Genomic DNA, 24,841 nt, shown 5'->3' with positions numbered 1-24,841 from the left:
AGTTCAAGGGTGCCTTCACACACAGCAGATCCGCAGCAGATTTGGTGGTGCAGATTTAATGCTGTGTTCAGTTATTTAGATCAAATCAGCTGGGGATCAAATCCGCTGCGATGCGGTGTGTGTGAAGCTACCCTAACCCAGTGTTTCCTTCAGCAGTACATAGAACAAAGCATACAGAAACACAGTAGTGACACCTAGTGGGGAAAACGCAGAACACCTCTGACCATATCCCACCGTGAGAACCTGAACCAAGTTACTTTACCCAGGTGCAATAAAAAGTTAGTGGCACACCTGTACTGGGACACTACAGATAAACAAGGCTGCTTTCTTCTAGAAACAGCAGAAACTCAGTTTGGGTGTAGGTTTTGCAGCTCAGTTCCATTGAAGTGAATGAAGCTAAGTTATAATGCCGCACACAACCTGAGGACAGGGGTGGCGCTGTTTTTGCAAGAAAGTAGCTGGGCTTTTTCATACCCTGGATAACCCCTTTAAGGAAAGAGAAGTAAGTTTAGAGCTCTGTTGCCTTATCCCTATCTAGGATTAATCATTACCACCGGAGATGTCAGGGTTTGTGCAACGCCAGGACAAAAAGACAGAAAGTATTGGCCTGACAAGAATTCCTGCAGTTTTATATTAAGTGCACAAGGCAAACAAGACGTAGCAAACAGCTGCGGAAGACAAACAGGAGTTGTCTTTGCTTCCTTGTAGACGCCTGTGCAGAATATTCGGGTGCGTGTACGGTGCACACCTGACTCACCGTCACCTTTGCACAGAATAGAACGGAGAGGATTCCAGCCCTGTAACCTCCGAGATTCACGTCCCTCTCCTTCTTCTGTCCAAAGATGATCCAGGATACAGGGCTCACCCACCATGTCTAGACCTCAGGACCCTTAACTTGTGAAAATTACATTAGAGTTAAAGGGATGTTTGATTTTCCCATAACAAACCTCTGGTCTGGTCCGGAACCGGAAGACGATGAAATATTAGACATGTAAGTATGAGTTGGTTTATGTGAGATGGTGTGCAGGGGTCTGGCAGGGCAGGGGTCCTCCACCCTGGCCAGGTTATATATGCTCAGATCTGATGCTGTGTTCAATCATTTAGTTGCATTGATATCTGCTGCAGATCCTGGACGTGTGAATACACCCTTGGGCTATATTGACATTTAGTAAAAACAGCGGCCGTTGTTTGACATGTTCCTGCGGCCGATACTGCCATTTCGGCTGCAGGAACATCATTTGATTTTATTTGGATTGCGGGCACATTTAGGTGTTCCGGCAGTCCAAATCACCATAGAACTCTATGCACTGTACGGACTTCAAAACGGCCATACATTGTGTGAATAACGGCCAGAAATTGATGTGTCAATTATGTCTGCAGTCGTACCAAACAGCAGCTGTTCCCTTGAGTTCCAATACAGTTCACTATTTTAAGACAAGAATGGCCGTTCTTTTCTTAAAGAGTACACTGTGTGAACATAGCCTCTAATGGGGACAAGAAAGCAGCAGATTTGCTGTGTAGCCTTAAATCCGCTGCAAACTCATTATGGTTATGCTGTTGGTTGTGGTACAGCTCAGCCAGTGATAGTTCTGTTGTGACGCCAGTGCTAGTTCAGCACGTCTGTGTGGTGGTATACCTGCTCTTTGTAGTGGCTGGCTGTACTGTTCCCCAATGGTCGGTGACCTGCCGGGTTGTGATGAGTCCCTTGGGCTCTTGTCACAGTGGTCCAGAGTGGGAAGATGACCCTGGTGTAGCTTAGTGTTGCACTGTGAAGAAGAAAGGAGAGGGGTTTGTCATCAGAGCTCCAACCAAGGGTAGTAGTGTGATCTGACGGAACTTGAGAGAGAAATACTTGAGAGAAGAGAAGAATACTTGTGCCTGTGTTTCATCTAACCACCTCCTGCCCTGCAGTGTCGGGATACCCGTCCTATCAGGGTGACACAAGCCCCAGTCTTGGTTACCTGAGATTAGCTAAGTGTCTGAAATTTTCTGGTGTCACCTGCGCTGTGAGATACTTAGACCTTTGTTACAGTTGATCCGAGTCAGTTCTTGTGACCTAGGATACCGCCCTGCACTGTTTCGAGAGGCTCACGACGTGGGCTTGGGCGATATCTGACTTTTGGGGTCTAACACCGCATGGTGTATATAGTGATACTCTTAGAAGTGAAGATCTCTAGGTTCCCAATACATGTGTCTTCACTCTACTAGCACAACTAAACTAGACTGTCCCCAAGGGGCGAACTAACTACTTTTCCAAGGGCTGTGTGTGTATGTGTGGAGAGCAGGGATAGGTAAGAGAAGATCCTATTGGTCCTAAGACCAATCTCCTATTGGTCAGCACAGACCAGGTGGTACATAAACAGTAACCCTTTAGTAGCTACAGCTGTGCAACATATAACAAAGTTTAAAAGGAACAATGACACCTAGTGGTGAAACCAAAGACTGCTACCTTCATCACCACTGGAGGGATAACTTTGCGACAGGTGCCATATAAGGAACACCCGTGGTGGGACACCACATCACACCTCCTACCTCCTGCCTGGCCATTGGGAGAGCTGGTGATACCACAGGCAAAAAGGGGTGAATCTGCGCTTTCTCCCTGGTGTATGCCTTGGGCGGGACTTTTGTAAATGTCCCCCTATATGTCTACATTATAGCTATATATGTATACCAGCATGACCACTGCTTTTAGAGCAGAGTGGTGGTCTGTAACCTTGTCAAGGAGCTGTCAACAATAGGAAGGAAAGAGCAGCATATCAGAAGAAGGAGACAAGTTAGGTAAATGGAAGTGATTTCCAGAAATATTTAACTAGATGAATCCCACAGGTATAATTATATTAGTTGAGATAGGAATGCCCCTTTTTGCAATTTGTATTGTTTTGGAGGCTTTACAGTGCCTTGGTATAGCAGGTTTCAGTGTTATATAAATTGCACCCATCACACTTCCCTTATGTGTTCTGATAATTCCCTCCCCCCCCCCTCGGCCCTGCACATCGCTGTGAATCACTCACTGAAGTCTGTTAATGTCCACAAGGTTATGAACTGTTATGCAAGAACGTTGCGGGGAACTTCCCAGCCGGTTATAATCCAACTAATACCAGGGCAGGGTCGGGCCAGGGAACCAGGAGAAAGAGACTTCTTAGGCTGGGTTCACAATGCGTTTTTGCAATCAGTTTTTTTCATCCTTTTTTTTTTTTTTTTCTTTTTTTAAATGGATGGAAAAAAAAAACTGATGCATTTGTGTGTTTTGATCCATTTTTTCAATCGACTGCCATTGTAAAAAAAAAAAATAAAAAGGCTCAAAATGGTTTTTTTTTTGACAGACACAAAAACGTAGCTGACACTACTTTTGTGTCCGTTAAAAAAAACATCCGTTTTGATCTGTTTTTTTTTTTACAATGGAAGGCAATGTAAAAATGGATGTACACAAATGCATCCGTTCTTTTCATCCGTTTTTTGCAAAAAAACGGATTGCAAAAACGCAGTGTGAACCTAGCCTTACCGGCCAGCCACATGCCGTCTGTCCATTCTCTTTACTATACGACATGGAGAGAAAGGAGCTGCTAGCACTCCTCTTTGTAAGACCCACATGACCCAAATTAGCTTGATACACCAGTGCTCACATGTCGAGTACCTCCTATCTTTCCCATTCTGTCTGCAGCAGTGATGGTGAGTACAAGACCATATTCACACTTGTGTTGTTTGGCGGCAGCTTTCTCCGCCGGTGGTACCTGCTGGGTTTGGGGGGGCACTTTGGGTTTGGTCCTGTGACATTCCATGGCCTCCCTTCCCTGTTTGTGCACACTTTGCGGGATTGGCAGTCGCTGACCGACACAGTGTGGAGTTAGTGTAGGGAACCATGTGAACCAGGAGACCGGCACGTGGTACATGGGGCAATATGGTTTGATCAAATTATATACCAACATCCTGGCGTTGGTTATTAAATATAGCCGAGTGGCATTAGTGTCAGCCATAGGTGTGATGTGCAGCAGATCCTTTCTCTCCATGTTGTGTTCCATTTTGTTTACTATTTACTTTATATTGCTGAAGTTTTTGTAAAAGTAAAATGGAAAAGTGATAATGGAAAGTGGTGCACGCTATCATTTATTTAGTGTCACTTTTGCATCAAAAAAAGCTTTAATTTAAAGTGTTCCTGTTGTTATAATGGTTGTGAAAACCTAAATCAGCAGATGATAAAGCAAGTTTGCAATTTACATACCTGGATACAGTAAGTATAGCTGTTATATAGCTGCCTTCAGGAGACTGGACCTGGATACAGTAAGTATAGCTGTTATATAGCTGTCTTCAGGAGACTGGACCTGGATACAGTAAGTATAGCTGTTATATAGCTGCCTTCAGGAGACTGGACCTGGATACAGTAAGTATAGCTGTTATATAGCTGCCTTCAGGAGACTGGACCTGGATACAGTAAGTATAGCTGTTATATAGCAGCCTTCTGGAGACTGGACCTGGATACAGTAGGTATAGCTGTTATATAGCTGTCTTCAGGAGACTGGACCTGGATACAGTAAGTATAGCTGTTATATAGCTGCCTTCAGGAGACTGGACCTGGATACAGTAAGTATAGCTGTTATATAGCTGTCTTCAGGAGACTGGACCTGGATACAGTAAGTATAGCTGTTATATAGCTGCCTTCAGGAGACTGGACCTGGATACAGTAAGTATAGCTGTTATATAGCTGTCTTCAGAAGACTGGACCTGGATACAGTAAGTATAGCTGCCTTCAGGAGACTGGACCTGGATACAGTAAGTATAACTGTTATATACCTGTCTTCAGGAGACTGGACCCGGATACAGTAAGTATAACTGTTATATACCTGTCTTCAGGAGACTGGACCTGGATACGGCAAGTATAGCTGATATATAGCAGCCCTCAGGAGACTGGACCTGGATACAGTAAGTATAGCTGTTATATAGCTGCCTTCAGGAGACTGGACCTGGATATAGTAAGTATAGCTGTTATATAGCAGCCTTCAGGAGACTGGACCTGGATACAGTAAGTATAGCTGTTATATAGCAGCCTTCAGGAGACTGGTCCTGGATACAGTAAGTAGGGATGAAAGTAGGGATGAATTTACAGTAACAATGAAGTGAAGCATTTCGTTAGGATAGGCTGGCAGCTTGTCAGGCTGTGGACTTTAAAGTCAGTGCTGCTCCTCGGGGGCCGGGAAAAGCTGGGTAATCTTTCCCAGTTCCCAGGACTGCATCCAGCTTTTCCCTTCACCCAAGGAGGAGCGTCACAGACTTCAAACTGGCTGGTTGATCCTAACAAAGCGCTTTGATTTGTTCCTACTGTAAATTCGCTCATGCCTACAGGTAAGTATAGGTTTGTTTTATAGCATGATAAAAAATAATAATAATAATAATAATGTGAATTGCAAACTTGCTTTATATCCCATCCCCTGCTGATGTAGAGCTTGAACGTTATAACGGTGGGGACACTTTAAAAACATCCTCATCCTCAGGTTATTTTTGTTGGGGTTTTCCAGGGAAATGGTTGGGTTTCTAATCTTTTGACATAAGGTGTTCTGCAAAATGTAATTTATCACGCTCACTACGCCCCCCCCCCCTTGTCCCCCTTTACAATACATCAAACTTATGGATCCAAAAAGGGAACTATGGCTGCACCTTCAGTCCATTTATAGTCCATATTTTGCATCATTTTATTTTTAAGCCAAAACTAGGAATGGAACATACCAATGAGAAACCATGTCACTAGAGATGAGCGCAACCGGAGCATGGTGGAGTCTGATCGTTCAAGCATTTGATTACCGGTGGCTGAAGAAGTTGGATGCAGAACTAAGGAGTCCTGGAAAACATGGTTAGCCGTAGGTCTTTGGTTGTATCCAGGTTTTCCAGGACTCCTTAGGGCTACATCCAATGTCTTCAGCCACTGGTGTTCAATTGCCGCTCGCTCTGGTTCGAGGTTCACTAAACTCTAGTTTCACTCTAAACCGAATGTATATATATAATATATATATATATATATATATATATATATATATATATATATATATATATATAGTTAAGTGAATGATATTTCAGGATGACTTTTTTCCACGTCCAGTCGATGTATTTAAATTTAATGGAAAACATTCTGAAGTTTATGGCAGCAATAAAGTGTGATTACAATACAGTGATGCTGGAGCTTGTGGCCTGTGCCGCACCGTGACCTACTGTCACCTGTTATACAGAAGGCTGTAAGGGAAAGCTGTCTGGTTGTCCTAGTCAAGGTACCAAAGGTCACACACAGTACAGTATAAAGCCAATCCTGTCTTCTTACTTTGTAAACTAGATATATGCTGTATGACAGCTCTGGTTCACCTTTAAGGTGGCCATACACCAAGAACTGTTGCCCAAACAATCATTCCCTCCTCGTACACATGAAGAATTGACATGGCTGACTGATCCTGTGTTCTCTTTAGGGAGGGAAGGAGTAAGGGCCCTATTACACAGGATGATTATCGTGCGAAAAATCGTTATATCGTTCGAATTTAAATGATCGTTCTGTGTAATTGCAGGCAATGATCGAAAAATCGTTTGATTTAGATCTGAACCTAAAATTATCGTTAATCGTTCGCTGTAATTCCACTTTCATTCGCTCAAGTTCTGCATTTTTTCACTAATCGTTCAGTTTAATAGCACATTGCCCATTGTTTTGCTGAGATCAGAAGGAATAAACGGTCGAAATAACGATCGTATCTAACGACTATCATTCTGTGTAATATGGTGAATGATTTCAGGTTAACGACTAACGATAAACGATCGCAAACGAGATTGTTTGTCGTTAAAAATCGCTTTGTGTAATACCACCCTAAGTCCCACTCGACTCTGACAACAAAGGGGTCAGGCAGTGATTTTCTATCATGTCCGACCCCGATCTTCACCTACAACATCTGTCAGTGGAGACACCCTTAAGATACTATTACTAGTAACGATTAACGATTGCAAACCAGATTGTTTATCGTTAACCTGAAATCGTTCACCGTATTACACAGAACGATAATCGTTAGTTGAGATCGTTACTATGATGGTTTATTCCTTCTGATCCCAGAAAAACAATGTGCAATTACACGATTAGTGAAAAAATACGGAGCTTGAGCAAACGAACATGGAATTACAGCGAACGATTAGCTAACGGTTAACGATAATTTTAGGTTCAGATCTAATTCAACGATCAACAAAATACGAACGATTTTTCGATCGTTGCCCGCAATTACACAGAACGATTATTGTTTAAATTTGCATAATAATCGCCCCTTAGGGCCCTATTACACTAAAAGATGTCTGACAGATTATCTGATTTTTTTCAGCCAAAGCCAGGAACCGACTATAAACAGAAAACAGGTCATAAAGATAAGACCGAGACATCTTTTGGTGTAATAGGGCCCTTACACTTTATGCAATGGGTGGGTTTGGCTGGTGACTACATTCGGGTAATTTCTCGTACTTATACAATACATTGGGGGTGGGCTGGGTGATTTGTTTGCTTGCCTATTTTGATATAAATTAAAGGTTTTGTCCATACTTTCTGCTGCTCATCGTCCTTCACAATACTCCTGATTGTCTAAAATGGTTCATAGGTCAACACTAAATATCACTGGTGGGCTGATCAGGGAGGCCTCCAATTTCCAAACCCGCATGTCTTCTCCATGATGTACCAGGCAGTGTTGTACTTGTAGTGGTCACTGTTCCTAATACTGTAGTTCAGTCTTAGTGAAGTGATTGGGGCTGATCTGTAATCCAGATACTACTAAAGATAAGCTCTTCAGTCAGCCGATTGGCAGGGTTGTGATCATCAGACCTCCAGTGATATCGATTGTTGTTGCTTCTGAGACCAGACATCTCAGCAGGTCCTTCCTATTTAGCCAATGGCTGGCTGTATCTGTGTCCCGCCTCAGTCAGTGGTTGGCTGAGCAGCAGTTGTTGGTTTGCCAAGTAAAGACCAGGAGGAGGAGCTTGGCAGCAAGGGAGTAGGAGCAGGTGAGTATGAGTGTGTGTGAATTTCTCTGGAGGGTTGGAATGGTGAAGGGTTTGATGGTGTCATCTAATATTACCTGCATTTTATACACCAGACCGTGTCTAGAGACAAGACCCTATACATCTCTGGATGGTCCAAGCCGTTTAACAATATTCCCTTCTCTTGTGTTGAGTAGAGGACCATCTGTGGAACAGTTAGATGTAGAGAGAGAAGGTGTAAAACTGCGGGAAGATGTGAAGTTCTACTTTATGAGTCCCTGTGACAAGTACAGAGCACGACGGCAGATTCCATGGAAACTTGTCCTCCAGGTCCTGAAGATTGTCATGGTGACCACACAGGTACAGGCCTCTATCCATCCTGTCCCATCTTACAGTCAGTGTGGTTGTATCCGAGCAACTTTTTGCTTCCTGAATTTCATTTTAAAGGGGTTATGCTACAAAAACATGGCCACTTTTCCCCCTACTGTTGTCTCCAGTTCAGGTGCAGTTTGCAATTAAGCTCCATTTACTTCAATGGAACTGAGTTTCAAAACCCCACCCAAACTGGAGACAACAGTAGGGGGAAAGTGGCCGTGTTTTTGTAGCGCTGGATAACCCCTTTAAAGGGCACCACTCTCTATCTATATACCCTGACAGGGAGTTTTGACACCATAGGTGAGAAGACCCCCCCCCCCCCCTATATACCAGTTAGATTTAAAGGGATACTCCAATTACGAAAGATTTAACCTTGTTCAATCCCCACCTATAAGCTATGCTTATTTGTAATAGGTTTCAATTATATGAATTGGTCTGTTTATCTGCAGCACACCCTGAAGCTGCAGAAAATTCTCACTTTCTGCTCCACTCTCTCCTGGCAAGCTTTAACACCTCATCTCTAACCTCACCCACCACGGAAACCACACCAATCAGTACAAAGTGAGAGCCTTCTGAGCAGTATAGGTGAAAGAAAACACAGTTGTTTCATATTTCTCTTTCTAGTCTATCTATGTAGATAGATATAGATAGATAGTTTACAATGTAAAGCAGCAGATTGAGCCAGTGATAGACAGATACTACAAGATGAAGTGGATACTTGGCAGTTGGCTCTAAGGTGCAATGCATGCTGGAAAATGTAGTTTCCTGGCTGGCGCCATCTTGAATATAGATCCGCTTTTAGAAAGATTTGTCAGGAATGGCGGCAGCTAGAAAGATGGGAGATGGCTGAAAATATTCAGGGGTACTTGTTGAGTAAGACCAGCTGTGGGAGCATTTTTCTTAGCTCTTGGGTGGAATACCCCTTTAAGGCCTGTAATATTCTGTGCATCCTTCTGAGCATAATACATTTCCATTCACTCTTTCAGCTGATCCTCTTCGGGTTGAGCAATCAACTCGTTGTGTCCTTCAAGGAAGAAAATACGATGGCTTTCAAGCACCTATTTCTTAAGGGTTATACTGGCATCGACGAGGACGACTACAGCCGCACTGTTTACACGCAGAAAGACCTTTACGATAGCGTTTTCTATGTGATTGACCAGGTAAACCTGTGTATTGTAAGGCTGATCTGCTATTCAATGTATCGGTGTATTACTTCCTTTTTTTTTTTTTTTTTTAAGAATTTATCGGTGTATTACTTCCATCATCCTGTTTGGCCGTTCTCCTAATATGCAGGAGAATAGGATTCTTGCCACACCCCTCCCCCACCCTCCAGCTGCTGATTGACAGCTGACTGCCTATACACAGCATGGGTAGAAAACTGCCAATCAGCAGCTGGTGGGCAGAGTTTTCTGCTTCTCATGAATATTCAGGACTACTGAGGTCATGCACATAATGGAGAGGACTACTTATTGTCCATGTTATTCAGGAGGAGATCCCGGGATCAGCTGCACAGGACAATGTAAGTGATACATACTACTGTATGCTACCCCGAGATAGGACGGCATAAACCTACTGACAGGGTCTCTTTAACATTTGTTCGCTACTTATATTAGTTATACTTATTATCCTCTCCGGCTGTTTCCGCAGTACCGCCACATCAGCAACCTCTCGCTGGGTACGGTCAGCTACGAGAATGATGAAAAAAGAAAAGGTCTGAAAGTCTGTAAACAGCATTACCATAGGGGGTCAATACATCCATCCAACGATACCTTCTATATAGACCCTACAGTGGAAACAGGTATTTTACATAGAATTAGTGCTAGCAATGAATAGAGATAAGTAGACGTCCCCGGTCGGCAACAATGGCACCTAACGTCAGGCCTGGAGACATCGCTGCTGATAACTACACTATAGTTATTGTATAAGAAAGATCGACAGGGGTTGTGATTGCAGGTTTGCAATATACTCACTTTATTTTTATTTTTTTTCTATGTTTTCTGTATGTTATACATACGGCCAAACTGTGCTCCATGCTCCCTCTGTGCTGATATTTGGTCTTTTCTCTGTAAAAAAAAAAAAAAGAGACCAATCTCAGGAAGTCCCCGTCCTCTGTGCGCTCACACAAGAAGAGACCCCTGTCCAAGCAGATTGTATATCAGCTGGGGGCAATTAACTGAGGCTAATTATATTATTAACTTCTGCTAATTCTATTATCATCAGCTCTGCAGCTTACCAGGAGACAATACTCTTTGTTATATAACAATTCAGTCAGTATAATGTCACTGTGTGGTTACAGAGGTTTAGGTGTTGTGTGACAGGAGAGCTGACCATACGCTGCAAGCACCCCCAGGATTTTCTGAATGAGGACCTGCAGCAGCTGTACACACACGCTGTAAAGACTGGTCCTGCTCCGTGTGCACCCAGGAATGGCTGTCAATCAATACCACGCCGTTTCTGGGAGTGTGCAAAGGACTTGGGACTTCCTGTGTTTGGTCTCCTTTTTTTTGATCAATAATAAGACCAAATATCGTCATGGAGGGAACATGGACTGTAGTTTTACAGGAAGGGAGACACCTAGTGGCCATATGTATAACAATAATTTGAATATAGAAAGCTAAAAAAAAAAAAAAAGTATTGCAAAACTGCTTAAAGGGGTAGTGTGGCGGTAAAGAATTATTCACAGACTAACACACATTACAAAGTGTCACGTGCCGACACCCGATCTTCAGCGAGTGACGTCTTCTTCGGGCGAACTGCGAAGAGATCCGACTGTTCCGAATGCCGGCCGTCCTCTGCAGCGTCATCCGATGCTCAGCCGCGATTGGCTGAGCATAACTGTGCTCAGCCAATCGCAGTTGACACGGGGAACGGGGCAATTCACAGACATAACATACATTACAAAGTTGTATAACTTTGTAATGTGTGTTATTCTGTGAATAATTTCTGAGCGCCGCACTACCCCTTAAGATCCCAATTCATGTTAATTTAAAAAAAAATATTTTTTTTGCATCATTGCGCCTTTCAGATGGGTTATCTGTGGGCCTATAATGTGTCTATCTTTGCAAACCCTTAAGCAACCTGTGGCTCTACAGCTGTGGCTGTCGGGGCATGCTGGGAGTTGTAGTTTTGCATCAGCTGTTGAGCCACAGATTGAGGATCAGTGATCTGGTTGATGGGGGACGCTTTCTTCCATATGGACCCCCTGTATTTGCAGTAGGGATGTCCTGTATGTGTGCACACGTATCTGCCCGTGGTTTGGCCGTTGAGCTCCTCGCACTGAAGATCTCTTGTCTTCTCCTTAGAGTGTTTACACATGGAGCAGGAGCTATTAGCCGGCGATCTACCTCGTGACTCCATCATAAATTCCTCTTTCTTCAATCTGGAGTTTTACAGGTAACCACACCGGTCTGTCGAGTTCCTTCTCTCTGTGATTATTGTGCTCGGTGCTGTACACTCTATTATATTTATTGCTTTTATGTTTTTTTATTATTATTTCAGGCTTATTAAAGTTGAAATCTCCTTTAGGCTGAAAGGAATTGATCTGCAAACCATCCGAGTCCGAGAGCTGCCCGACTGCTACATGTTCCACAATAAGGCAAATACTGACTCTGTTATACACAAAGGGTTAATATGATCTTGTCTTCTCCTGTTCAGACGCAGCAGAATGTTTAGTGCAGATTTCTAAATGATGTCCGCAGTTTGCCTCCTGTCATTAATATCATATCTATGCTGTACTGTGAGATTTGCTGCCCTCTACTGGCAGAGATGGGAACTGAAGCCTTTTTCATCTGAACTATACTGCCATAGATGTGTATCACCCTCTTCTGGATTTACTTACTGTTTGACTCAGTGTCGGACTGGCCCACCAGAGGACCGGAGGATCCTCCAGAGGGCCCCCAGCTTTAGTACCTGCACTAACACTGACTGACATGTTGTATACCGCTTTAGAACCAGTGCAACTTGGCGGTAGGGAATCGTATTGTAGTGTCCCACTACGGGTGTTTCTAGGTAAAATTGGTTTGTTCACGCCGTGATTTTAGCTGCATTCTTTGCTGCAGCCACTAGGTGTCTCACTTCCCCCTGTGCACAGCTGCCATCTATGTAAAAGGTTATGCTGTGTGTATTGTTTTATTGAGCAGACACTGTACACTTCTTCTCTCTCCTGTTACACAGTGACTACACGGGCCTGGTGTAGGTTGGTGCTCTGAACAGGGACTACACCTCTTTTCTTTGCTAGGAGCAGCTAAATAGCTAAGATGCAGTGCTAAACTCAAGACTTGGGTAACTGGGACCACAAGAGAGACACCCTATGCCGAGGATCTTTACAGTCAGGATAGTCACCCCCGAAGGAAAAGGGCAAGGGACTGATTTCCAGTAAAACAAAGCATCGACTAAGGCTGCATTCACATGTTCCGGGAAGTTGTCCGTGCTGACGGGAAAGGGGGGATATGATGGAAACCTTTATATATGTTACAGGAGGAAGAAGGGAAAGGGGGGATATGATGGAAACCTTTATATATGTTACAGGAGGAAGAAGGGAAAGGGGGGACATGATGGAAACCTTTATATATGTTACAGGAGGAAGAAGGGAAAGGGGGGACATGATGGAAACCTCTATATATGTTACAGGAGGAAGAAGGGAAAGGGGGGATATGATGGAAACCTTTATATATGTTACAGGAGGAAGAAGGGAAAGGGGGGACATGATGGAAACCTTTATATATGTTACAGGAGGAAGAAGGGAAAGGTAGGACATGATGGAAACCTTTATATATGTTACAGGAGGAAGAAGGGAAAGGGGGGGGGGACATGATGGAAACCTTTATATATGTTACAGGAGGAAGAAGGGAAAGGGGGGACATGATGGAAACCTCTATATATGTTACAGGAGGAAGAAGGGAAAGGGGGGATATGATGGAAACCTTTATATATGTTACAGGAGGAAGAAGGGAAAGGGGGGACATGATGGAAACCTTTATATATGTTACAGGAGGAAGAAGGGAAAGGTAGGACATGATGGAAACCTTTATATATGTTACAGGAAGAAGGGAAAGGGGGGACATGATGGAAACCTTTATATATGTTACAGGAAGAAGGGAAAGGGGGGACATGATGGAAACCTTTATATATGCTACAGGAGGAAGAAGGGAAAGGGGGGACATGATGGAAACCTCTATATATGTTACAGGAGGAAGAAGGGAAAGGGGGGACATGATGAAAACCTCTATATATGTTACAGGACTAAATAAGGGTCAAGAGGGAAGTGTTTTTAGAACTCAATCAGATCAGAAGCAATGTGAGAAAATATTACTTTACTGAAAGAGTAGTAGATGCTTGGAACAAACTTCCAGCAGATGTGGTAGGTAAATCTAGAATAACAGAATGTAACCTGCCTGGTGTATCAGATATCTGTCCTAAGATAATAAGGAGGAAAATAATAAAAGGGCCGACTAGATGGATTCAGGGGTCTTTTTGTGCCGACAATCTTCTATGTTTCTATGTTTAGATGGACCCAGTGGTCTTTTTCTGCTGACAGCCTACAATGTCTCTATGAGATAGATATATCTAAATGTTAATGACAAAGTATATACAGTTTTTAGATTTGGATTAATTGTCTGTTTCCTAATATTTTCAGATAACCTTTAATAACCAGGCCCATAGCGGCAAAATCAAGATTTTCTTTGATAGTGACGCTACTATTCAAGACTGTAAGGACTGGCACATATCTGGCTCCAGTAAGTCTGACTAATCCTCCAGGGTGTGAACTGCACCCTCACACACAGTTTTTTTTGTGTGCTATACATTATGTACCTTTATATGAATTAATAAAACCATAAAACAGACATAAACATAAACCAACTTATTTGCTTATTGAGAAAAAGTAGTAAAGTGTTGCTGTAATTTTATCGATCCATAGAATAAAGATCAGATTCTCCTTGCGTTGCACTAAAGATGGGTATTAAGCAGTTTTTGTTCTCTTTGCAGTCCAGAAGAACACTCATTACATCCTGGTATTTGATGGGTTTGTCATCCTGACGTGTCTGACCTCTCTCATTCTCTGTACTCGATCCATCATTCTGGCTGTAAGGCTGCAGAGGGTAAGTGTGTGCAGTGTGCTGGGCAGGGGCAGATGAGCTGACGTCAGTAGGTATCAAATACAGAGGAATAACCTAAAGGGGTATTCTGGCCAGGTAAAATACCTGTTAAATAATCCCCCCCCCCTTCCCGGAGACTAACAGTTTGTTCCGTACTTGTTATTATCTATTCAGTCTCCTTCCCCCAGTTCTGACCTGCTGCTTTCTGCTGAAGACACAGAAACCTGTGTCTGAGCTGTTTTCTCCGTCTCTCCCCCCCCCCCCCTTTTGAGACGTCTCATGTAAACAGCTTCCTGGCCGGCTGTCTCTACACTCTGTAATGCTGGGAGGGGTAATCACTGTAAGGTCATCAGCAACTTGGGACTAGTTTACAGAAGGGGCAAAGGGGGAGATGGAGAGAAAAGCTCACACAGTTTTCTATGTCTTCAGCAGAAAGCAGCAGCTCAAAACTGGGGGAAGGAGACTGAATAGATAATAACAAGAATAGAAGGAATTGTTAATCTCCATAAGGAGGGATGATTCCGCATGTATTTTACCTGAGGGGAATACCCCTTTAATCTCCCTGGGCCCCAATGCAAAGGGAACCCATGCCATGTATAATACTGGTTACGTCTTATGTATCAGTGAGGCCATTGATCCTCCCTATGGAGAGCCAAGGCGCCAGGTTTCGTTCACATTGGGGGAGATTTATCAAACATGGTGTAAAGTGAAACTGGCTCAGTTGCCCCTAGCAACCAATCACATTCCACCTTTCATTCCTCACAGACTCTTTGGAAAATGAAAGGTGGAATCTGATTGGTTGCTAGGGGCAACTGAGCCAGTATCACTGTACACCATGTTTGATAAATCTCCTCCATTGTGTTTATGTCGCAGGTATCCATCATACAATATACTGTACTGTACTTTTTAGCTTGCCTTGTATACATCTAAACTTGGTTCAAAAGAGAAATTTGGGTAAAATTTCCACCCAAATTTTTACTTTTTCATATGCAAAACATGAAATATGTTGGGCAATAGTAAAGTGTTACCCATCCCCAAAATCCCATGTGGGCATCATGTACCCTGCTCTAAAGTTTTCCTATCTTTTGCAGAGGTTTGTGCAGTTTTTCTTGAGTAAATACAATCGCCGCGTGTGCTCGTCCGATCGCTGGGAATTTATTAATGGCTGGTACATTATGGTCATCATCAGCGATTTAATGACCATCATCGGGTCTGTGATGAAGATGGAGATAAAAGCCAAGGTACGCTGTTATAACTAATATTAAAGGGGCACTCCAGCGAAAATATTTTTCTTTCAAATAAGCTGGTTTCAGAATGTTATATAGATTTGTAATTTACTTCTCCAGTACTTATCAGCTGCTGTATGTCCTGCAGGAAGTGGTGTATTCTTTCCAGTCTGATACAGTGATCTCTGCTGCCACTTCTGTCCATGTCAGGAACTGTCCAGAGCAGCAGCAAATCCCCATAGAAAACCTCTCCTGCTCTGGACAGTTCCTGACATGGACAGAGGTGGCAGCAGAGAGCACTGCTGATAGTTCCCCTTTAATAGCACATAGGGTGACTGCTTTAAATCTCAGCTCCAAATGGAGTCATCTTCTGCTAGACCTTAGGCACCTTATATTAGGTTTCTCTAATACTCTACTGGGGCCAGGCCGTCCATGGTTGTCATAATAAATTGAAGCCTAATGAAGACCTCCAGATCTGGCATCTTTGCATATCTATAAGGAAGCCAGTTATTCACTACGGCTGGGTTAACCCTGTATTTTTGTAGTCCGTTTAACATATCCATTTTTAAAGGGTTAATTTTAACCTACGCAAAAAAAATGGTCAACCACCATTTTGTACGAAAAAAAAAAGCATCCTTTATATTCATGCTGTGTTTTTTTTTTTTTTTTTTTTTAATAATGAAAGTCTAGGAAAAACGGATCCAAATGGATTGCACATGATTGTATCTGTATCTTCATCCTTTTTTTTTCCCCCATAAAACTTATACTGTACGTAAACGACGGCTAAAATGCTGTGTGAACACAGCGGAACGAAAACTAAAGAATTAATTTAAAAACTACTTTATTTCCTATTTAAGGGAATAAAGGAGAAGGTGTAATTTGAATTGGTGCATTAATAACAATTTTTGCAGAAATCTATAGTACAGGCGATTTTAAGAAACTTTGTAATTGGGTTTATTAGGCAAATATTCCATTATCTGCATGTAAAAAGACTCCCCCCCCCCCCCTCCCTCTTCTCTCTCCTTCACTGCTCATTATCAGGAAATTGTTGTTTACATCAGTCGGGCCCTGTCTGTTCTATGGAGAGGGCAGGGGGAGGGGGGAGATTAGTCACCAGCAGAGAGCAGAGAACAAAGGATTACACAGTGGGAGCTGTGTGAAAGACGCTAATTAGAGGCCAGAGAGGTCAGTACTGACCTCAGAGGAGATAACCTGGTGATGTAGTTGTAAAGTAACTCTTTGTTGTCCTGTTTTGGTGCCTCATCTCCCTCCACCCCTCCCCTCTCCATAGATAACCATGAAGATGGGGGGGGGGGGGGGGGAGAGCTTCAAACTGCTGCTTTATGATAAAAATGCATTTTTCGCCTAATAAACCCAATTACAAAGTTTCTTAAAATAACCTGCAAAAAAAAAAGATGGTGATGTACAAGGTTGGGTTCACACTGCGTCTTTGCAAGCAGTTTTTTTCAATCGAACGGATACAAGCAAATGCAAAAAAATGGATTGCAAAAATGCAGTGTGACCCCAGCCTTAGCCTAAAGAATCCCCAAATAGGTTGTGTCCTGAGGGAGTAATGACATTGCCTTATGTAACCCCCATTACCCCCACATTGCTGGGAATGTCAGTAGTTGCACTAATACTACATGTTATCCTCTTCTTATGACCGTAGAACCTGACCTCGTATGACGTGTGCAGTCTTCTCCTCGGCACATCCACCTTACTGGTTTGGGTCGGCGTTATTCGATACTTAGGCTACTTCCAAAAGTATAATGTGAGTGTAAAAGCTTTATATGTCTTTATCTAAATGTATGTGACTGATATAAACCTCTCTAAAAGCCTGGGCCCTAAAGGGGTATTACACTCAAACATAACTTTTAATATATAGTCTCCTTCCCCCAGTTCTCAGCTGCTGCTTTCTGCTGAAAACACAAAACTCTGTGTGTGAGCTTTTCTTTCTGTCTCCTCCCCCTCCCTTCTTAGACAGCTACTGTAAACAAGTCCCTGGCAGGCTTTATCTGCAACATTCTTTAGCTTCTTTTTAATGCTGCGAGGGTTAAACTGAAGTAAAGTTGAACTCACTGTGATTATTCCTCCCAGCATAACAAAGAAGCTACAATGTTGCAGATAAAGCCTGCCAGGGACTTGTTCACATCAGCCATCTCAGAAGGAAGGGGGGAGGAGGGGGAGACAGAGAGAAAAACTCACACACAGATTTTTGTGTCTTCTGCAGAAAGCAGCAGCTGAGAACTGGGGGAAGGAGACTGAATAGATAATAACAAGTATGGAAGGAATTGTTAGTCCCACCATGGGTATTAACATATCAAAAGTTGTGTTTGAGCAGAATACCCCTTTAAGCAAACTACTCATCTCCCACTACTCGTCTACTTGGACCTTTTTGGAATTAAACCTGGAGCCGATAGTATCCTATGTATATAAGGGGATGCTTCTTTCTTCTAGGTGCTGATATTGACCATGCAAGCATCACTCCCCAAAGTCTTAAGATTTTGCTGCTGTGCAGGAATGATTTACCTTGGCTATACCTTCTGTGGTTGGATAGTGCTTGGACCTTACCATGAAAAGGTACATGAGTATTGTCGGATATAGCTTTAAGAGCTCAATGTGCATCCATTTACTTATCCATTGGGGGCAGTAGTTGATGCTGGTGGAGCATAAGCATCCTCAGGCCAATAGTAAATGATAAAAGCTGATATATATATCTATATCCTGTTTCCCTGAAAATAAGACCTAGTAGAGGTTTTGCTGAATTGCTAAATATAAGGCCGCCTCTGAAAGCAATACCTTGCAACGTTGTTGTTTGGATGCATGCCCGCCAAACAGAACATTAGGTCATGCAGCTGGGATTCCATTAAGCCCACTGTCGTTGCCCCCTACCTTCTCCATCCATTGCAGAGCAGCTGCATGCAGACATTCCCTTCCGCAGCCATCCGTTTTGAATGTGCAGGCAATGCCGTCACCTGCCGCCATCCCCATTGTCCCTTACCGCCAGATGTACAGCTACACAGTCTGCCGTTATCCCGTCACCCGCCGCCATACCATACGCTGTCCCTGCTGTGCTGTATGAGTGTGCTGTGGTGAGCCCCCCCTGGTGGCCGGAAGCCGCTACACTGTATGCTGTCCCTACTGTGCTGTACAAGTGTGCTGTGGTGAGCCCCCCCTGGTGGCTTTGTCCCTGCTGTGCATATGACGTGAATTCTTCTTCATGGGAAAATAAGAAATCCCCTGAAAATAAGACCTAGGGCATCTTTGGGAGCAAACAATAATATAAGACACTGTGTTATTTTCAGGGGAAACAATAAAAAAAATAAATAAATAATATATTTATATATAAAAAATATGTCAGCAGATCATAATTGACCCATTCCTTATCTAACATTTGTCTTGAATTACCAACATCGCTACTGTCCACCATATTGGCTTCCATGGGGTTGTTGTCTCTGTCACAGGTCACCCAAAGGGTCGGCCTTCTCGCTAGGCCAGGCATCTCTCAGTAAGACAACCCTCCATCTCAGGACCCTATACATGGAGATTATTGCCCTGTGTAATAGGCCCAGTGAAGAAGAGAATGCTTGTTTGACAAGGGGTTAATCTGGCCACCAAGAGCAGAACCTCGAGAATTAACGTAACATCAATTCCCCGTACAGCGGTAAATAATGTAGAGAACGGCATCTCGTGTCCATTAGCCGTAATGAGATGTCTATCCGCACGCGGAGTGTCTAAATGTCAGGATACGGATCTGAGAGGTTTAGTGTCAGGATATAGATCTACATTTCCTCCAGCAATTTGGCGCATAGATTATCGCTAAGAGCCGACTCTTTAGGGACATTAGGCCGGATTATAATTGCTTATTATTTCTGTTAAGGAACCACCCAGGGAATGGCGTCTCCAACCTTTAGGTGTAGTAGTAAGAGGCAAGTCTGTAGCGGTCTCTGCGAACAGGAAAAATATATAAGGTGGGAGTGAGGCGGCTTTAGGTTGCCCTAATACCGTCCACGTCACCCTAGTAATAAACCTCTGAATTAAAAGATTATTGCCCAAAAGAGAACTATTAAGACATTGTGAACACAAGAGTGACATCAGGGGAGCTGGGGGAGAGAGCGGCCTCTTGTGGCTGGAGGCATAATACTGTCTGTGGCCACAATAGTGTTGGGCAGAACGGGGAGCGAATGGTTCCTCGCTCTGCCAATTAGAGCGCCACAGAGCGTTTAAATTTTTTTTTTTGCAGAAATCAATAATATAGGCGATTTTAAGAAATTTTGTATTCGGGTTTATTAGCCAAAAAATGCATTTTTATCATGAAAAAGCAGTTTGAAGCTCTCCCTCCTGTCTTCTCTTATGGAGAGGGGAGGGGTTGAGGGAGATGAGGCACCAAAACAGGACAATAAAGAGTTAATTTACAGCTACATCACTGGACTATCTCCTCTGAAGTCAGCACTGACCTCTCTGACCTCCGAATACTGGCTTTCACACAGCTCCCACTGAGTAATCCTTTATTCTCTGCTCTCTGCTGGCGACTAATCTCCCTCCTCCTCTCTATAGGTTACACAGGGCTCATGTAAAAGAGTCACGATTTCCTGATAGTGAGCAGTGAATGAGAAAGAAGAGGGAGGGGTGGACCTGGGGAAAGTCTTTTTGAATGCAGATAATGGATATCAATGCACGCCCGTTAAAGGGAACCAATCACTTCAAAAATATTACTAAGGGCCGTATTACCAGCCCGATATTGAGGAGAAAGCTGTCAGGTCAGCGCTCGCTTCCCCTCTCACTGTCGCTGCTATTACACCCCAAGACATTAAACAGGAAGTTGGGGGGAAAGGGCTCGGGGAGCAGCGGGAGGGGATGCCCACAGGATCCTTAGAGCATTCTGGTGGCCCATAGAAGATAGCGGTGGTCTGCTCCTGTCTATTACACAGGGCGACAGCCAGCAGACTGTCCCTGTCATTGCTGTATTGACGTCTGCTCAGCGATGTACCGGCACGTTTACCGAGTGCTTTATCGGTTGCTGAAGAAACTGAGCAGGAGACAGCGGGGCACCTAGACTAGTTGCACTTCCCCAACTGCTGAGGATAAGTTCTTGTTCAGATCTAAAAGACTTGAGACAGACCGAAGAGCGATATTCCCCCTTACGTGTACAAGTGGAATCCCCTCCCATGTGGTAGTTCCCCTTTAGGGTGCCTTCACACCTACCGGATCCACAGCGGATCTCACTTCTGCGAATTTGGAGCGAGATCCACTGCGGATCCGGTACCATTCACCCTAATGATAGCACATACCCGCAGCGGGATTGACATCCCGCTGTGAGTATGAGCTTTAACCCCCTAATGCCCGCAGCTCCGCCGCATCCCCGCCTCCTGCAGCTCCACCGCTGCCCCCATCAGCCCCGGCGCCTGCATCCCCAATCGCCGCCCGCACGCATCCTCGATCAACGCCCGCATCCCCCATCATCTCTGCAGCCCGTCCGCATTCCCGATCATCCCCGCAGCCGGCACGCATCCCCGATCGCCGCCCGCAGCCCCCCCGCATCATCCCCGCAGCCCGCCGGCGAGAGCATACATTACCTGCTCCTCGGCGCAGCTGCTGGGATGATGCGGGCGGGCTGCGGGGATGATCTGGGATGCGTGATGGCTGCAGGGATGATGGGGGATGGGGGCGGCGATCGGGAATGCGTGATGGCTGCAAGGATGATGGGGGATGCGGGCGGCGATCAGGGATGCAGGCGCCGGGGCTGATGGGGGCAGCGGTGGAGCTGCAGGAAGCGGGGATGCAGCGGGGCTGCGGCCATCAGGGGGTTAAAGCTCATACTCTCAGCGGGATGTCAATCCCGCTGCAGGTATGTTCTATCGTTAGGGTGAATGGTACCGGATCCGCAGTGGATCTCGCTCCGAATTCGCAGAAGTGAGATCCGCTGTGGATCCGGTAGGTGTGATGGCACCCTTAGAGTTATAGCTAGTTAGTTACTTCAGACTCTGGCCGCAGGGCCAGGCCCTGGAAAGGACACCCTCAGAATACTTTGCTTTGTGCTGGTCTACTCTGGAATTAATCAGGAACTAAACTGGACCTCATCTGGGCACATGGCTCTCTCCACCAGACTTATAAGTAAGGACTGGGACTTGTTTCCTATTGATGGAAAGCAGCCTGAGGTACCTTGGTACAAATCTGGAGGGAAAACTCTAGCAGACCTGTGATAGGCCCTGGAGGCGGCTGGCAAACTTCCTCTCACACACTTGTAAGTGTCACATAGACATTTAACCCATTTAGTATCCTTGAGTCTGTGCTCAGTGTGAAAGAAACAGTGCCATCTTGTGGCCATAATTCAGTAAGCACCCTGCAATACACCACATCAGTGCCGACCTACCTACATATACACACACAGCAGGGACACTGGAATAGGAAGATATTTTTATGACCTTCTTACCTGTTGGTGAATTATCTCCAGATTTTGTGGACTCCATTCTACCCATGAGCGCCGACTAACCATGACTTTCTTGTTACAGTTTGAGGATCTGAACACCGTGGCCGAATGTCTCTTCTCTCTGGTCAATGGAGATGACATGTTCGCCACCTTTGCACAAATCCAGCAGAAGAGCACCCTGGTGTGGCTGTTCAGCAGACTCTACCTATATTCCTTCATGAGTCTGTTCATCTACATGATTCTCAGCCTGTTTATTGCACTTATCACAGACTCCTATGAAACCATTAAGGTGAGTTCATGATGAGGTCAAACGTACACCGAGATCTTTTCCGGAGAAAAAGTTTTACATCTAAACTTGATTACAGCTGGGGGCGCTGTTGCATAAGTTTCCATTAGTGATGACAGTGGCAAAAACCGGTACTGCAAGTTATAAATATAAATACACTTATCAGCCATAATATTAAAACCATCCGCCTAATATCATGTATGTCTGCCTTATGCTGCCGAAGCAGCTGTGATCCATGAAGGCTTGGATGACGCAAGACCTCTGAAGGTGTCCTGGGTTATTATAGATAGATAGGTATCTCGTTTACCTCATTTCTCCCAGTCATTTTTAATTGAAGGAGGAAATTTTTTTTTTTAATGAACTGGTGTCAGAAAGTTATACAGATATGTAAATTACTTTTATTAAAAAAAAAAGAAAAAAAAAAAGAAAGCTGTTATATGTCCTGCAGGAAGTGGTGTATTCTCTCCAGTCTGACACAGCGCTCTCTGCTGCCACCTCTGTCCATGTCAGGAACTGTCCAGAGCAGCAGCAAATCCCCATAGAAAACCTCTCCTGCTCTGGACAGTTCCTGACATGGACAGAGGTGGCAGCAGAGAGCACTGTGTCAGACTGGAAAGAATACACCACTTGCTGTAGGACATTCAGCAGCTGATAAGTACTGGAGATTTTTTTAATAGAATCTGAATTGCTAATTTATATAGAAGTAATTTTCTGTTAACACTTGACCCCCCCCCTACTGTTTATAAGTGAAAAAAATTAATTTTATTTTACTATACTCGTGTTGTGCTTTGTACATAGAACTACCAGAAAAATGGTTTCCCAATAACAGATCTTCATGAATTTTTAAATGGGAGCGATGTCCAGTTTGAAATGCAGAACTGTGAAAAAAGACCGACAAAGAGATTTCCTGTGATCTGCTGCTGTCTAAGGTGAGATGTCAGAGATTTCCTGTGATCTGCTGCTGTCTAAGGTGAGATGTCAGAGATTTCCTGTGATCTGCTGCTGTCTAACGTGAGGGGTCAGTCATTTCTGAAGACCCATATAGCTACTTATTTTCTATGGAGTACACGTGTGAAAACTTGTCTGAAGCCGCCATGCTATTGCTTTAGCTTTGGCTGTCCAGGCATGATGGGAGTTGTAGTTTTGAAACAGCTGGAGGGCCGAAGGATCCCCATCCCTGACCTAATAGTTGTGCTAGGTCTTATTTTTAGGGGATATCTTATTTTTCTATGAAGAAGAATTCACTTTTATTGTTGAACAAGAAAAATAAACACATATATTGTATACTGTACAGTCTGGAGACTGTAACGATCTCCCAACGATCTTCCCGCCACCAGGAAGAGCTCATCACACTCACACACATACAGCACAGCGAGGACAGAGTGCGGTATAGCGGCTTTGGCCACCAGGGGGAACTCACCACAGAACACTCTTACAGCACAGCAGGGACAACGGGATTACGGCAAACTGTGTGCAGTTTTACATCTGGCGATTTACGTTGGGGACATCGGGTTTGCATCAGGTGATGGGAACATCAGGGTTCGCAGCAGGTGACTGCCTTGATATTCTGCATGCAGCTGCTCTGCAATGAACGTTAAAGGTAGGGGACAACATGGGCTGCATACCCTGGTGTTCTGTTTGGCCGCCATGCTTCCTAACAAAAACTTTGCTAGGTCTTACTTTTGGGGGAGGCCTTATATTTAGCAATTCAGCAAAACCTCTACTAGGTCTTATGTGTGTGTGTGTGTATATATATGTGTGTGTATAATATATATATATATATATATATATATATATATAAAATAATATATTTATTATTATTATTTATTATTATTTTATTATTATTTATTATTATTATTTTATTATTATTATTATTTTTATTTTTTTTATTATTATTATTATTATTTTTATTTTTATTTTTTTATTTTTTTCAGCAGACAACAAGAAGAAGACTCTGTCCTTATTAACTGACACAAGCTCGTGGGTGTTTCTTTATTATCACATATGGTGGACACTTCTCGAGCACGTCCTGTGCCTTGATAAGACTTCACAAACTCTTTCCCATGTGACGGATGGCGGACACTCCCCGGAATAAGCGTGGTGTTTTTCCTGCTCTTGGATTGCCGGCGGTCCCAGATGTTGGCGGTCACTGTTTTATATGCGGGTTGCATCTAAGCTGAAGGATTCTGCTGCGTCCCCGGTAATGCATTGATTGCGGTTTCCTTGCATCGTCGTCATCGCCTGCACCGGCTACTGGATGGCTCGCCATTTACAGAGAAAACCTTTTATTTTTATGCACTGAATAATTTATAAAAGTGGTTTATTTTCATAAATGTGTTTATGTAAGTGGGGTGCTAGGAGAATAAAAGTGCTTTATACTGAAGGCTTGTGGTGACTTGACGTAATTTATTTTTTACATAATGTTATGTTATACCGGAATATTCCAATA

At 43.8% G+C, this 24,841-nt stretch overlaps 1 protein-coding gene across 1 annotated transcript; it reads left to right on the top strand.

The window, feature by feature from the left end:
• The first annotated feature begins 667 nt into the window (after window positions 1-667).
• MCOLN2 (mucolipin TRP cation channel 2) lies at window positions 668-24,775 on the top strand. The gene is made up of 14 exons (XM_069981538.1): window positions 668-991; window positions 8,178-8,340; window positions 9,342-9,515; window positions 10,003-10,153; window positions 11,658-11,748; window positions 11,854-11,950; window positions 13,991-14,090; window positions 14,341-14,453; window positions 15,542-15,691; window positions 17,346-17,447; window positions 18,134-18,256; window positions 22,189-22,395; window positions 23,191-23,321; window positions 24,327-24,775. Exons 1-14 carry the CDS (start codon window positions 924-926, stop codon window positions 24,361-24,363), a joined length of 1,707 nt encoding a protein of 568 aa, XP_069837639.1. The 5' UTR covers window positions 668-923; the 3' UTR covers window positions 24,364-24,775.
• The last annotated feature ends 66 nt before the right edge of the window (window positions 24,776-24,841 follow it).

This window comes from Dendropsophus ebraccatus, chromosome 8 (genome assembly GCF_027789765.1).
Source record: "Dendropsophus ebraccatus isolate aDenEbr1 chromosome 8, aDenEbr1.pat, whole genome shotgun sequence".
Classification (NCBI taxonomy): Eukaryota; Metazoa; Chordata; class Amphibia; order Anura; family Hylidae; genus Dendropsophus; species Dendropsophus ebraccatus.
Note: the sequence above shows the minus strand (reverse complement) of the source record. Positions and strands in the feature narration are given on the sequence as shown.

Excerpts from the sequence above, each read along its gene's own strand:
- MCOLN2 (XM_069981538.1), top strand. The coding sequence starts at position 924 with ATGTTTGATTTTCCCATAACAAACCTCTGGTCTGGTCCGGAACCGGAA. Across the intron at positions 11,951-13,990 it reads GCTACATGTTCCACAATAAG|ATAACCTTTAATAACCAGGC; the intron begins GCAAATACTGAC and ends TAATATTTTCAG. Across the intron at positions 15,692-17,345 it reads AGATGGAGATAAAAGCCAAG|AACCTGACCTCGTATGACGT; the intron begins GTACGCTGTTAT and ends TTATGACCGTAG.